This window comes from Lynx rufus, unplaced genomic scaffold, assembly GCF_022079265.1.
Source record: "Lynx rufus isolate CCGP_SWC_20201006 ecotype Redwood Valley unplaced genomic scaffold, mLynRuf1.p SCAF_4, whole genome shotgun sequence".
Lineage (NCBI taxonomy): Eukaryota > Metazoa > Chordata > Mammalia > Carnivora > Felidae > Lynx > Lynx rufus.
Window position 1 is genome coordinate 109,077,531 of NW_025814856.1, and position 14,180 is coordinate 109,091,710.

At 37.4% G+C, this 14,180-nt stretch overlaps 1 protein-coding gene across 1 annotated transcript in view; it reads right to left on the bottom strand.

Moving 5' to 3' along the window:
• AGMO (alkylglycerol monooxygenase) overlaps positions 1 to 13,656 on the bottom strand; it is a 323,866-nt gene extending 310,210 nt beyond the window's left edge. Inside the window, exons 1-3 of the mRNA XM_047095233.1 lie at positions 13,600 to 13,656; positions 12,881 to 13,087; positions 11,084 to 11,214 (exon numbers count right to left, since the gene is read on the bottom strand). Coding sequence (XP_046951189.1) covers positions 11,084 to 11,214; positions 12,881 to 13,087; positions 13,600 to 13,656 — 395 coding nt within the window. The remainder of the gene's footprint in view (positions 1 to 11,083; positions 11,215 to 12,880; positions 13,088 to 13,599) is intronic.
• Between the last annotated feature and the right edge of the window lie 524 nt (positions 13,657 to 14,180).

Sequence of the window (14,180 nt, forward strand, 5' to 3'; positions counted from 1 at the left end):
GCCATATGATCTAGTATACCTACTGCTAGGTACTTACCAAAGAAAATGAAAACACTAATCTGAAAAGATATAAGTACCCCTTTGTTTATTACAGCATTATTTTCAATAGCTGAGATAAGGAAACAATCCAAGTGTCCATCAATAGATGAAAGGATAAAGAAGACGTGGTAAATACATACAATAGGATATTACAGTGCCATCTGAGATCTTGCCAATTATGCCAACACAGATGGACCTAGAGGGTATGATGCTTAATGAAATAAGTTATACAGAGAAAGAGAAATGCTACATGATTCCATTTATATGTGGAATCCAAAAAACAAAATAAAAAAAAAAGAAACAAAAACAAAAAAGGATTCATAAATACAGAAAACAAACTAGTGGTTGCCAGCAGCGGGGGTGGGGTGGGGGGGGCGGTGGGAGGGGGAAGGGTGAAACTTCTAGTTATAAAATAAATAAATTGCAGGGATGAAGCTACAGCACAGGGAATATAGTCAATAATATTGTAAAACTGCCTTACAACAGATAGTAACTACATTCATCATGGTGATTACTGCATAATGTATAGAACTATAGAATCACTATATTACACAACCAAAACTAACATAACACTGTAGGTCAACTGGAAAGCTACTAAAATTTTTTTAAAAAATCTAGTTAAAAGAAACAACTTTTTTTTTTTTAAAAACCCAGACACTGGAATATGGTTTGCCACCTATGCTACCAAGCTTCTATAAATTCTTACCAAGAACGTTCCAAAAAATATATAATATACTTCAATTTGATTAAGTGTAGCATTTTCTCTTGAAATTGTCTGTAATCAAATTTAAGTTTGGACTAAAGATAATCTTTCCTGTATCACTTCTATAAATTTGGTTGAAGTGACTTTTTCTTTTATATTTATTATTAATATGTAAAATGAATTGATTACTCTAATAAAAATTCACTTATAAACTATGAACAGATGAAGAAATTGTTAAACATTCTAATTTTTTAAATTTTTTTTTCAACGTTTATTTATTTTTGGGACAGAGAGAGACAGAGCATGAACGGGGGAGGGGCAGAGAGAGAGGGAGACACAGAATCGGAAACAGGCTCCAGGCTCTGAGCCATCAGCCCAGAGCCTGACGCGGGGCTCGAACTCACGGACCGCGAGATCGTGACCTGGCTGAAGTCGGACGCTTAACCGACTGCGCCACCCAGGTGCCCCTAAACATTCTAATTTTAAATAAAAGCTGAAGAAGCAGCTCAAATCAGTATATTATTAAATTCACCATTTTAATAGTATTTCCCTCTACACAGTGAGCATCTATGAATTAGCATGTAACTGAGTCTTTTGAAGATATGGGCCTTTAATTTTAATCTACTTTTGACTTTAATTATGATAGGATTATAACTATGATTTAATAACTTTAAAATTGTCTCCTATTTGGAATACTTCAAATTATTAGTTAATCTGTAACATAGAACATTAGGTCACTTCACAACAGCATTAATATAAATAATGAAAAGAAATGTCAAATGCCTACAGTTTTTACAAACTTTTTTTTTTTTATTTATTTTATTTATTTTTGGGACAGAGAGAGACAGAGCATGAACGGGGGAGGGGCAGAGAGAGAGGGAGACACAGTATCGGAAACAGGCTCCAGGCTCTGAGCTGTCAGCCCAGAGCCGGACGCGGGGCTCGAACTCACGGACCGCGAGATCGTGACCTGGCTGAAGTCGGACGCTTAACCGACTGCGCCACCCAGGCGCCCCCAAACTTTTTTTTTTTAAAGAGAGGGAGGGAGGGGGACAGAGAATGGGAAACAGAGAATCCCAAGCAGGATCCATGCTATCAGCTCAGAGCCTGACATAGGGCTCGATCCCACAACCAAGAGATCATGACCTGAGCCAAAATCAATATTTGGCCGCTTAAGGGACTCAGCCACCCACATGCCCCAAAAGCCTACATTTTTGAAATGACTATACATTATCAGATCTTAAAACCCATTTTTTTCAATTTGAGATTATTGTTAGTTCTTTAATTGTCCCCTGTATGTGAAGAGTTAGGAGAAATCAAAAAAGTGGCAAATCACCCTATATTGGTGGGTGGTAGGTTTCTTTTCCTTTTTTTTATTTTTTAAGTTTAAAAAAAATTATTTTTTCAAAGAGCAAAGAACCCGGGGAGGGGCACATAGAGGGGGACAGAGGATTCCAAGAAGGCTCTGCGCTGATAACCGTGAGCCAGATGTGGGGCTTGAACTCAGGAACCATGAGATCATGACATGCAATAGACTGAACCACCCAGATGTCCCAGTGGGTGGTAGTTTTCAAAAGCCAAGAAACTTACATAGAAGGCTTTGGCCAGCCTCAATATCAGCAGATCTCTATTCCTGCCTGCTAAAATCTTAAAAGTTTATATAGAGCTCTTTCTTTTTTTAATGTTTGTTTATTTTTGAGAGAGAGAAAGAAAGGGAGTGTGAGCAGGGGGGTGGGCAGACACAGGGGGGTGGAGGATCCGAAGCGGGCTCTGTGCTGACAGCAGAAACCCCAATGTGGGGCTCGAACTCACTAACCATGAGATCATGACCTGAGCCAAAGTCGGACGCTTACTTGATTGAGCCACCCAGGCACCCCTGCATCTCTTTCTTTTTTAATATAATTTATTGTCAAATTGGTTTCCATACAAATCCCAGTGCTCATCCCAACAAGTGCCCTCCTCGATGCCCATCACCCACTTCCCCCTCTCCACCACGCCCCATGAACCCTCAGTTTGTTCTCAGTATTTAAGAGTTTATAGAGGTCTTAACAGGGTTCAGTCACGTATTCAGTCCAAATGGTCTCAACACCTTATTCTTCAAAGGTTTCATCCTTAAAACAGCTGCTAGTATAAGAATAGTAGCAGATTATATATTCCAAGGACAGGGAGAAGGTAAGGAGACTCTGATTGCCTTAGTCTAGCTCAAGAGTCATCCAGTGAAACATCCTCCCAATAACCTCCTCTAACAATTAATTATATGGCTAGAAAGAGCAGTTTTGTCCCTGAGGGTGAGTTCTTGATCCAAGGGAACTGCCTATGCAGAACTCCTGTCACACCCAGCCATGTCTTGCGTATTTCAGAATCCCAATCAGAAAAGCTCTGAGACTACTTGCAGGACCTTCATGGGCCTCTTTCCTGGTCGGGTCCTCCAGAAGGCCAACCTATGCAGGGGTGTAGACTACTAGACATGACAAGGTAATCCAGAGTGACTTTTTCTAGATATGCAGACAGAGCTGGGACAAGCATTCTGGGATGTTCACATACAAGTGTTTGTCATCCATCATGAGAGAATAGGCCATGGGCCAGGGGCTCCCACACTGTTCTGAAACTCTGAGGAATCCAAAATCTCAATATATAAAACTTGTCTTCCAATTTGTTACCCAGGTTATTTATTATGTTGTTCATGGCAAATTATGCTCAGAGACTAATCATTTATTTAAGGCAGGTTTACTGTGGGATTTATAATTTATAATAACAATATTTCACAAGCCAGTGGCATACAGGATCATGCCTCTTAATAAGCCGATAAAGAAATAAAAACTCCAAACCAATGATAGATTAATTACACTCTTGTTTTAGGCAAAGGGGAGATGGAAGAAATGAAGTCCAGATTCAGTGAAGGTATGCATTTCTATGGGTTGGTTATCAGAAGAGTTAGCTTAGTCACCAAGAGCTGATGTGTAGCTGTCAGCACAAGTTGAAAGGCCCTTGTTGCTAGAGCACAATGCTGGCAGAGAAAAGGCACGAGTGTTGGTGGGCAAGATGATTTCTTTCATGGGGCTGCCACACTGTTTTCACCACTGCCAGCAAGAAGCAGCCTTGTCATGGCAGGAGGTATTGTCCCAGGGTCTTAAGTGAGCTATGTAGGTCAGCAAAGAGCAGCTTTGCCAATTTGCAAGTAGCTTGAACAATTTTAAGTCCTCACAAAGTCTTACTTTTTAAACTTTAAACGTCCATTACATCATATGTTCCTATCAAAAGCATTTAGTAGCACATTATGATGGCATTGTCCTGACAAGGCTTCCTCAATATAAAGAAATTCATTCCTTAGATCAAAGCAACTTTGCTTGAGCCATGTTGAAACCATAACAAACTAATACACAACATTTATCAAGGTGGAGGATAGGATTCAACGAATCATTCAATAAATTTAAGTTGAGAATCTACTAGGTGCCAGGTACAACAGGAGATTGGGAGGACACACTGGTGAACAGGGCAATCAAAATCACCTGCCTCATCAATGTCCCATCTATCCAGAATCTTCTTCTTTTTTTTTTTTTTTAAAGGTGCTATCTCCCTAGTCAGTTCCACAGACAATTGAAATAGGCTTTGAAGATACTAAAATTTCAATACAAGAAAGAGGGTCCCTGGAAAACTTCCACTTGCAAAACAAAGAGAACCTGCCTATAATTGAAATACTTCTTGATTTCCTGTACAGGTGCCAGGTCTTGAGCAGACACCCAATTTATTACTCTGTCAACTTACTTATTAGGGTTGACACAAATCGAGCTGAAATATGCCTGACATTCTACAGTCAATACTTTTTTTTTTCACACTTTAGCAAGAAGCCAAACCTTTCCCAAAGCAAAGGCAAAGTGGGGAGAAGCTATGGGAGTTAAATTCCCTGCTTTCTATCAGCAAGATGAATATGATCCTCTTCCATCATAGATGGGGAAAAACAGCAATGGAGTGCCCACAACTAAAAACAATTCAGCAAAGGGATACAGCTGGGAAATGATTACCAAGCTCTGGAAAGCCCTTGATTGCAGGAAATAGCACCTACATTTTCAAAAATGTTCCCACCAGACCTTGAATCATAAACCAAAGCTCCTTCCTCTTTTTCTTCCCAACTCCTCAGTCCTCTCCCAGGCCTGACCCCCAGCGTATGACTCTGCACTGTGGAATTCAAAGCAACTCTCTAAACTCCATCCTGTGGGAAGAGACATATGTAACATGTATGAATGTAGTGAACTTACTTTATCAAGTGAAGATGAAATCTGGGGTACCACAGGGGCTTTGCATAACCAAATAGGAGATTCCTTTTACTCAGTAAGTTTGAATGCAAGATGAAGTAAATGGTCTAAATACAAGAAGGCATTAGAATCCTCTAATCAACAACCTGCATTTACAGGGGCTTTCCTCTCAGTCTTTTTTCTTCACAATTTCTCCCCAAATAGTTATTTTCTCTTGCATCTGAGGTATGCCTTTAGTAAAAGAAAGTTAATGTTTATACAACATTTCTCTTAAAACTAGAAATTTGCCCTGTCAATGTTTAGTTGCTGTAAAATCCAGTAAGTTACGAAATTGCTATCCCAGGACTGATCCTGAATTTTTAAAAGTATGAAATTAATTTAAAATATTGAGATTAAAAAAAAGTCAACACATTGGAATTAGTATTAACTAAGGATTGCAAATTACAAAGCTGTGCAGTTCTCAAAGTGATCTCAATTCGAGAGTACCCATCATCAAAAGCAGAAAGGTAATGTTGAGCATGTTGTCCACCCGTCACTATCTCAGAGCTAATTTAAGATATGTGAAAATTTGGATCAATAGACCCTAAAATTATCTAACTTTCAAATACTCCCATGCTCTAATCATCGCTCAAGCAAGTGAAATTTGATGTAATGCTCTTATTATAAACTTAAAATTTCATAAACGGGTTTCAGAGTAGGTGAAATTTTGTACTCAGGCCTTACAGACACCTGCCAATTTATACTAGTTCATTATTGCCATCAGAGCTGAGTGTAAGGTCTGATTTGGCCAGGTAATGCAAAATTGAAAGAAATCAATAAGGTATTTTTTGTTTCTAGTAATTTTATCTTGTAAATCAGAAAATAAACTAATATTTGAGTGAGATCATTCTACATATTTTTACAAGCTTCAGGAAGTTAGAAACAAATATATTTAGACTATATATACTTTTTCCAAAAAAAATTATTGTTTATTTATTTCAAAATCTCTTAAACCTAAGCCAGGACCTTTCCCTATCTGTAAAGCTACTGCCCCTTTTGCTCCATCTAGTGGAACATTGATTTTTGCTCAGTATTAACAGAATACATAATACAACCTCTGCCTCCTAAAGACAGATAAAATTTGTACTGCTAGTTCTTACTCTGAAGTGAAATTACATTTATGAAGCAGTCATTTCATCTCTTTCTACAACAACAAAACCATAGACTTTTATAAGCACAGTATGGTAAATTTGGAAGCAGCAAATTTGCTACATTCTTTACTTTGCAAGAAGTAAACTACTTGAAGTAATTCAATTTCTCTACTGAATAAGTAAAAGGAAGCTTGCTTGCATCATTAGGGAAGGTTAGTTTAATAGCAGTCTCTGAAGTTCCACAATTAATAACAAAGGCAAATTCTGTTCATAAAGTTTGAGGTAAAAGTTAAGAGGAAACGAGGCATTTTCTTTAGCAAATATAATTAACAAACCAACACATTTTAAAAATGTATTTTCTTCACCTAAAGTGTTTTTTTAATAATTTTCAAGGTTAATAAAATGTATTAATATTAATAACAAAATAGCACTATTAACATTACATATATGCATTTATTTCTTATTCTGGGTAATGAATAACTGCTTATTAAAGTCCTTATCCAAAATGACAGGCACTTATTTGTTAGAAGTCTGATGTCGCCAAAGGCAATATTGCTTCTGATACTATAGTCTAATATAAAAACCCAGTACACAATTTTCCTTTATTCTCCAATCCCACCCCAAGGAGTCAAAGTATTTTAAAGAAGTTTAATTTCCTCCTCATGAATTTTTTTTTTAATGAATTGAAACTTTCTTGTCAGGAATGGAAAATTCCATGGCAGTCATGGCCAGTAAAACTGTGCATATGTATGGTTGAATATTGTGGAGCTCGCTCCATAGTAAAAACTGGCAATGACCCATATGTATTAAAAGTGGAGTGTCCCCAACTTATTTGAAAATTTACCTACTTAAATTATCCTCCAACCTATTGCAATTTGATTTATAATCTGCTGTTTCAACAAACTAAATGAACCCATTAAAAACAAACATACTGTAGATATTTATATCGGGAATAAAATTTCTCCGGGGAGGATGCAATTTATGGAAGCAGAAACATTGGAAGGAAGTAACAAATTGAGGTCCTGGTTTTCTAATGAAGAATTGGAAATTGAGTTCTGCTCAAATAAGCAGGAAAAAAAAAAGAGATGTGATTATTTTTCACTCATTAGCATTTAGGTCAGTAGCAGGATATTTCACAAGTTTTAGATAGCTTTTTTTAAAAATAGATTTAGTAATTATTTTGTTAAGTTTAATTTTTATAGTCACATATGCAAGTTATTGATAGAAAGGCAGATTATCTACATATGCTACCCTGCATTTAATTATGATAAATACAAATTATCTGTCTATAACTTCAGAACTAGATTCTAACGAGGAAGAGTCTGCCTACTAGATTCCAGAAGAACAAAACAGATGCAGGTCTGCCCAGAATCTGGTTCTTGGGACAGATGGACTTTTATTGCACGTCATGGTCTGTCTGACAGGCTTATAAACAAGATATAATCTTGCCTATGATTAATATTTTCCCTTACATAAATATTTGAAAGACACAGCATGTATCTTTTCTATCAATATGTTAAGTATGCTACTACCTTCAAGATACTTTGAATTTTATGTAACAATGAAATTGACATCCTCAAACAAGCGTTGTTTTTCCTCAAAGTCTGCAAACAGCATTTCCATTACATGAATGGCAAAGTGGAAAAACATGTTCATGGTTTCACTTTGATTTCCACAACCTTTTGTCAGAGGCCACATGCCTACTTGGAATTATTATCCAACATGTAATTACTCACAAGCAGATTAACGAATGGTATACTACCATTTTTTTCACAATAAGGTATTTTAAGGATGTGGCAAGCCCCTGTTGCTGGTGTAGAAAATGAAATTAGTCCCTTGGAGAGGATATAATCAATGCCGTGTTAATCTAACCTTCAGCTGTTAATGATTTGCACGAGGATTCTCCTTGATGCTGAAATATTGTTTTAAGAGTTTCTGTTAAATCCCCCTTCTGTCTTTTGCCGAAAGGGGATTGAGCGGAGTGGATCCTGTGGATCAGCTTTTCTTCTCTGTGTGTGTGTGTGTGTGTGTGTGTGTGTTTAATAGGAACAAAATACATGAAAATATTTTTACATTTCTTTTTCAAATAATCTGCTTTGCTGAAATGTTGTAAGTAGAAAGTGATGAAAAATAAAGTCCTTGAAAACTTACAAAATTATCCACAATTTCATAATTTAGAATTGCTGTTCAAACCTAGAGGAACAACAACAACAACAACCAATTTGCCATTCCCTTTCAAAATACAATTATGGAAAAATATGCTCCACATTCAAGTTCACAGCATTTCACCTTTCTTTCAAAGGGCACCAGGGTAAGAAACTAGTGTTCACTCTTATGTGGATCCTGAGAAACTTAACAGGAACCCATGGGGGAGGGGAAGGGAAAAAAAAAAAAAAAAAAAAAGGACGTTAGAGTGGGAGAGAACCAAAGCATAAGAGACTGTTAAAAACTGAGAACAAACTGAGGGTTGATGGGGGGTGGGAGGGAGGGGCGGGTGGGTGATGGGTATTGAGGAGGGCACCTTTTGGGATGAGCACTGGGTGTTGTATGGAAACCAATTTGTCAATAAACTTCATATAAAAAAAAAAAAAAAGGAGTGCTGTGGGGAGTGGGATGTGAAGGAAAAGAACTGTGTGTTCCATCCTGGAAGGACTGCATTGTTTTGGTCCTTCTCACTCTCTCTCTCCCGTTCTCTCCCTCTCTCATCTTCTCTCTTTCTTTCTCTCCCTGTCTGCCTCTCTCTCCTCCCCATCTCCCTCATCCTTTATAGATATAAAAATCTATATCATATATATATGATACTTGTGTATCCTGTTAAAATTCTGTACCCTAATCCTCAGTGTTGCTGAGCAGATTTATGCAGTATATATTTCTAGTGGTTATCATGTTATGATAAGAGAATAATCTAATTCCACTTGTGGCCACAGCCAAATGTGAAAAAGTAAAAGTAATGCTGAAGCGTTCATACAGCTCCTGATGTCTCCCTGAGCTCTTAATAAATTCGTTCCAACCCAACAAAATATGTGATCCCCAATTGAACCTTCAGGGTTTCTCTCAGTTATCAAGTTATTCTTAAAGTTCATCAGTTGTTGCATTTCCATGAACTCATACACTTAACTTCTTCAGAATGAACTATAGTAAACAACTGGGTTGTTGTTGTGGTTTTTTTTTTTTTTAACGTTTATTTATTTTTGAGACAGAGAGAGACAGAGCATGAACGGGGGAGGGTCAGAGAGAGAGGGAGACACAGAATCGGAAGCAGGCTCCAGGCTCTGAGCCATCAGCCCAGAGCCCGATGCGGGGCTCGAACTAACAGACCGTGAGATCTTGACCTGAGCCGAAGTCGGACGCTTAACCGATGGAGCCACCCAGGCGCCCCTGGGTTGTTTTCAATAATCAAATCTACATGTCGTTTGAGTATGTTGAATGTATTTCTTGTTCAGTTTTGTTCAAGGGAGACAGAAGATAGAGGAAATTATGTAAAATGGTAAACTTATTTAGCGTATTCTGGGAATTAACTACAAAGAACTTGAGATATTTTCCTCTGACAACAACGTGCACACATAAGAGTAGTTTTTCAGACATTATTATGATGATTATGATAATGATGATTATTTTATACCCATTAGCCTACTTTTCCATAGTAACACTTATGAAAGAAATTTTACTTTTAGGTTCATTGTTATCTAAACAATTTTTACAATTACATGAAATTATTCTACCTTTTCTTGAATATCTTTGCATTTTCATTTTAAAAAATCCACCTTGGGGGATACCTACGTGGCTTAGTTGTTAAGCATCTAACTCTTGGTCAGGATCTCAGGGTTTCATGAGTGCAGGTCCTACGTTTAGCTCTGTACTGACAGTGTAGAGTCTGCTTGGGATTCACCCTCCCCCCCCCACCCCTCCCTGCTTGCATGCACACATCACTCTCTCTCTGTCTCTCAAAATAAATTAATAAACTTTAAAAAATATATTAAACTAAAAAAAAAAATCTAGCATGTACCTGATAACATTCCAGGCAGAGGAGTTAAAATTATGAATAAAGATCCTTCTTGCTCTCAAGATGCATGCAAGTTATCAGGAAGGGCTGGGAAGAAAACAGGTGAGCATAATACCATGTGACAATTCTAATCTGGGGTAAGCACAAGAACACATGAGGCCATAGTGAAGTGGTGTCTAAAGTAGGCTTAGGAAGAAAGGGAAGATTTGCTGAACAGTGTGACTCTTCAAGAAAAGTCTATGTTTAGACATAAGAAATGAATTAGAGTTAGCCATATGAATGGCTTTCCAAGCAGAGGGAAGCATGTGTGACATCTGGGCAATGGCAAATGATGAAGGATGGAAGGAACAAATATTGGAAAGAGAGAAGGAGAATGAAGAAAGCAAAAGCAAGGATAGATGGACAATGGTTTCAATAGATCAGGAAAAAAATTCAGACATTATCCTTAGGCAATATGGAACCTATGAAGAATTTTCACCAGATCCACATCATGGAAATGTTTGGCTGAAAATGAGGTAGCACTAGAAACAGGACCAGAGGCCACTTAGGAGATCATGTAGTAATACAAAGCTTTGTGCAACCTTTAGTAGGGGTTGTCTATATCCCAGATTGCTAGAGCATGTGAATTTGCCAGAGGGAAATTAATTTTCCAGTAGAGAACTAGACCATAACTCAGGACTGGGACTAGGTGAAACACTTTGTGCACAAAATTTAAGGGGGGGGGGGTCAATAAACACAGTAATCAAGATAAATAATATTTAGAACAGTATCTTTTAAAATGAATACAAAAACAGATCTACGGTGAACAAAATATAAAACATTTAAATAATGACAGTAACTGAATTCTTTGGGGATATATGTGAAAACAGACAAACTCCCATACAATGGGTTCCTTTTCCATCTTATTTAGAGAATTTCAGTTTATTCACTCTATATGGCCAACCAACTAACTCACCTTGGAAGCCGAGAAAGAATGCCGGCTGACATTGATGTTAATGCATCATCCAAACGACCTGGTGCCTTCCCTTTGAGAATCCAGCTGACAACCAGTTCAAGAAGCATTAAGGAAATGAAAAATGGAGTTGCCTGGAAAGGAAATGGCACAAAAAAAGATGCTATTGTGCTCGGTATGAAATTTTTCCACATTTCCTGATTAGTCATTCCAGAAGTAGGAGGCCCAGAGTGACATCTCGTAGGAGAAGGCATATACCTATGCTAGAGGATCATTTCCTCCCAATAGGCAAAGAAATCTGATTATTTCGGACATATACTAAACAGGTGCTCAAAATCTATCATCCAGTTTGTAAATGAAATATAACCATTGACGTAGCCATGATAATTCTGCCAAGAAAATAGTAAGATTAGGAGGGATGGGTTTCAAGTTAGATCTGAAAAAAAATACATTTTAAAATAAGTACAATAATCAGAAGTCTATTATCTATAAGATGGACCTTCTTTTAAAGGCTTTACTTAGGATGCACATATTGCTAGTTTTTTTTTTTTTATATCAGAATTATAGGAATGACAAAATTGAGACTGTAGGAACAAAGAATTTTCTTCTGAGTATTTGAGAGGATTTGATCATTTAAAATGTGTATTTATTTTTATTTTTTTAATTTTTTAACGTTTATTTATTTTTTGAGAGAGAGACAGACACAATGTGAGCAGGGGAGGTGCAGAGAGAGAAGGAGACAGAGAATCCAAAGCAGGTTCCAGGCTCCGAGCTATCACCACAGAACCCGATGCGGGGCTCGAATTCATGGATAGTGGGGTCAGGATCTGAGCTGAAGTCGGACGTTCAACCGACTGAGCCACCGAGGCGCCCCTAAAATGTGTATTTAAAATACAATTCAAGTTTTATTCATTCAAATGTATTTTTGTGTTGTAATAGGTATTTTTAGGCTCTACCACGGATAACAAATATTAAACTAAGCTTGGTATTATAATACAAAAAATGATTTATGAAGATGTGAGTACCACATTTTTCGTCTTAAAAAACTCAGAAAGAAGGAGTAATATCAAATCCTGAAAAAGTTATGGGTTTCACTCACTTGGAAGCTGATCATGAATTCTGAAGTTTCTAAACTGAACTCCCAAGAACATATTCTCTGATGTCATTTTTTTCCCCTTATTTCTGGTCTGAACTAGTAAGTGTTATAGGAACAACTTTGACAGGGTGGGGAACTTAGGTATTCAAGTTCTAATTCTGGATATTTCCACTTCCAATCATAGCCAGGAACCAGAAGTAAAAAGTGCCTCTGAACACTTCAGAATTTCAAAGAAAACTTGGTTCAAGTTCAAACTTAGGAAGTCAGAGTTGGACTCAGTCAGCTCTATATCCATTCTGCAGAACTACTCTACCAAATTAAAGAGGAAATAGTTTCCTGGGAGGTGGTTTGCCCTTTAAAACCAAAATTGTTACAAAGTTTACTGATGTCATATAACCATTGAGCTCTGAGCTTCTGACAGCTAAATTTGTAACACCACTGTGTCCAGGAAAACTTCATAAAGTTTTATCATATTCTGCAGTGACATATCCGAGGAGAGGAGGTTAATAGGAGAAACTGGCTATAGGTATATAGGTATTACATTCAAGTAGAAATTCTAATTTTGCTCCGTGCCTTTATGAAACTGAATTATTTTTTTAGAATTTAACAATTTGAAGAATGAAAGTGAACAAAACCCCAGGATGTGTTGAACTTACTTCTCATTAAGAAAAAAGTCACTGTAGCCTCTTACCAGATAGTCTCACCTGTTTCACATAATCGGGTACCTCTTCCAGTGTTTGGAATGACGTTTCATTGGGCTTCATCATGTAAAACATCATGCGAACTCCCTGGGAAACTGAAACATCCTGTTGGGCTTCTGGGTTCATGTCTGCCCTTGCTTGATTCCCAGCTGGAGAATATTTGTGATTCAGTGGTTGAAGCCAGAGGCTGTACAAAGAGGACGAGCTGTGCTGCACAGAACAAGCCCTTTGTCAGAGAACAGCTAGAAACAAAGCTCCGTGGAGAACATAGCCAACAGCAGATTCTGTGTAGGGAGACAGGAAAACACAGAGATCAAGAAGGAGTTCAGAGTTCACTGGGTGCAGGACATGTGAGGGAGGGAAAGGGGAGTAATCAGACCCAAATCAATGATAAACAGAGGAGTTTGACTGTAGGTGGAGTAACTAAACATTTAAAAATTAAAAGGAGACAAACAAACAAAACAAAGACAAGTGCTTAGAAAGGCGAAGAAAAAAAGTGCTAACAGGTTCATGCTGAAAAAGTGGGTGGTAATTCAAGATTCAAATCACAAAAGAAAAAATTTTTTGTTTTGTTTTGTTTTGTGTATTAATTCACATTGTATTTAGTTTGTTGTCTCTCCACGGATTCCTATTTCCTGAAAGGGCAGTGTGTTGTAATCTCAGTAAGACCAAGTTTCAAAGTCTATAAGTACTGAATATATCACACTGGCTATTGCCTATACGCTTCTGGATTTGCATGGTGTTAACTTCTGAATGTTTGCAAACCTATTTAGGGACATTTGGCTTATTACATGATCTCCCACATTTAATGGAACCTTGGCTAATCACATCTGTATTCTTCTTATGGGGCCTCTCTGAGGAAGCTGACAAGATGTTGCTGTAAGACCTTATCTGTGTTTTGCAGGAGGAGCATAAGTTGATTTTGCCTTCCAGAGAGATGAGAGGGCACCTTGTCAATTGGTCACCAGTGAATGAGTGCATGTTTCCTGAATGACATTTTTTACCTAGAATGGCAGTGATCACTCATTAGCTACCAACTCATCTTTTAAACATGGTTATGTACATTTTATTAAATTATCAATGCATGATTGTTTTAGGAAAAAAATAGGAACTACAGATAGACAATAAATAAATTAATACCCAGAGACACTATTAACTTTTTGGTGTATGAATAGTCAATTCTGCTGTTTTGTGATATACATGTTGCTAAATATCAGTATAATATGCAAAGTTGTCCAATAAAAACTATGAGGCTTATGAGAGAAATAGGATTAGGGTGCAATACCCAAAAACTCTGTAATGA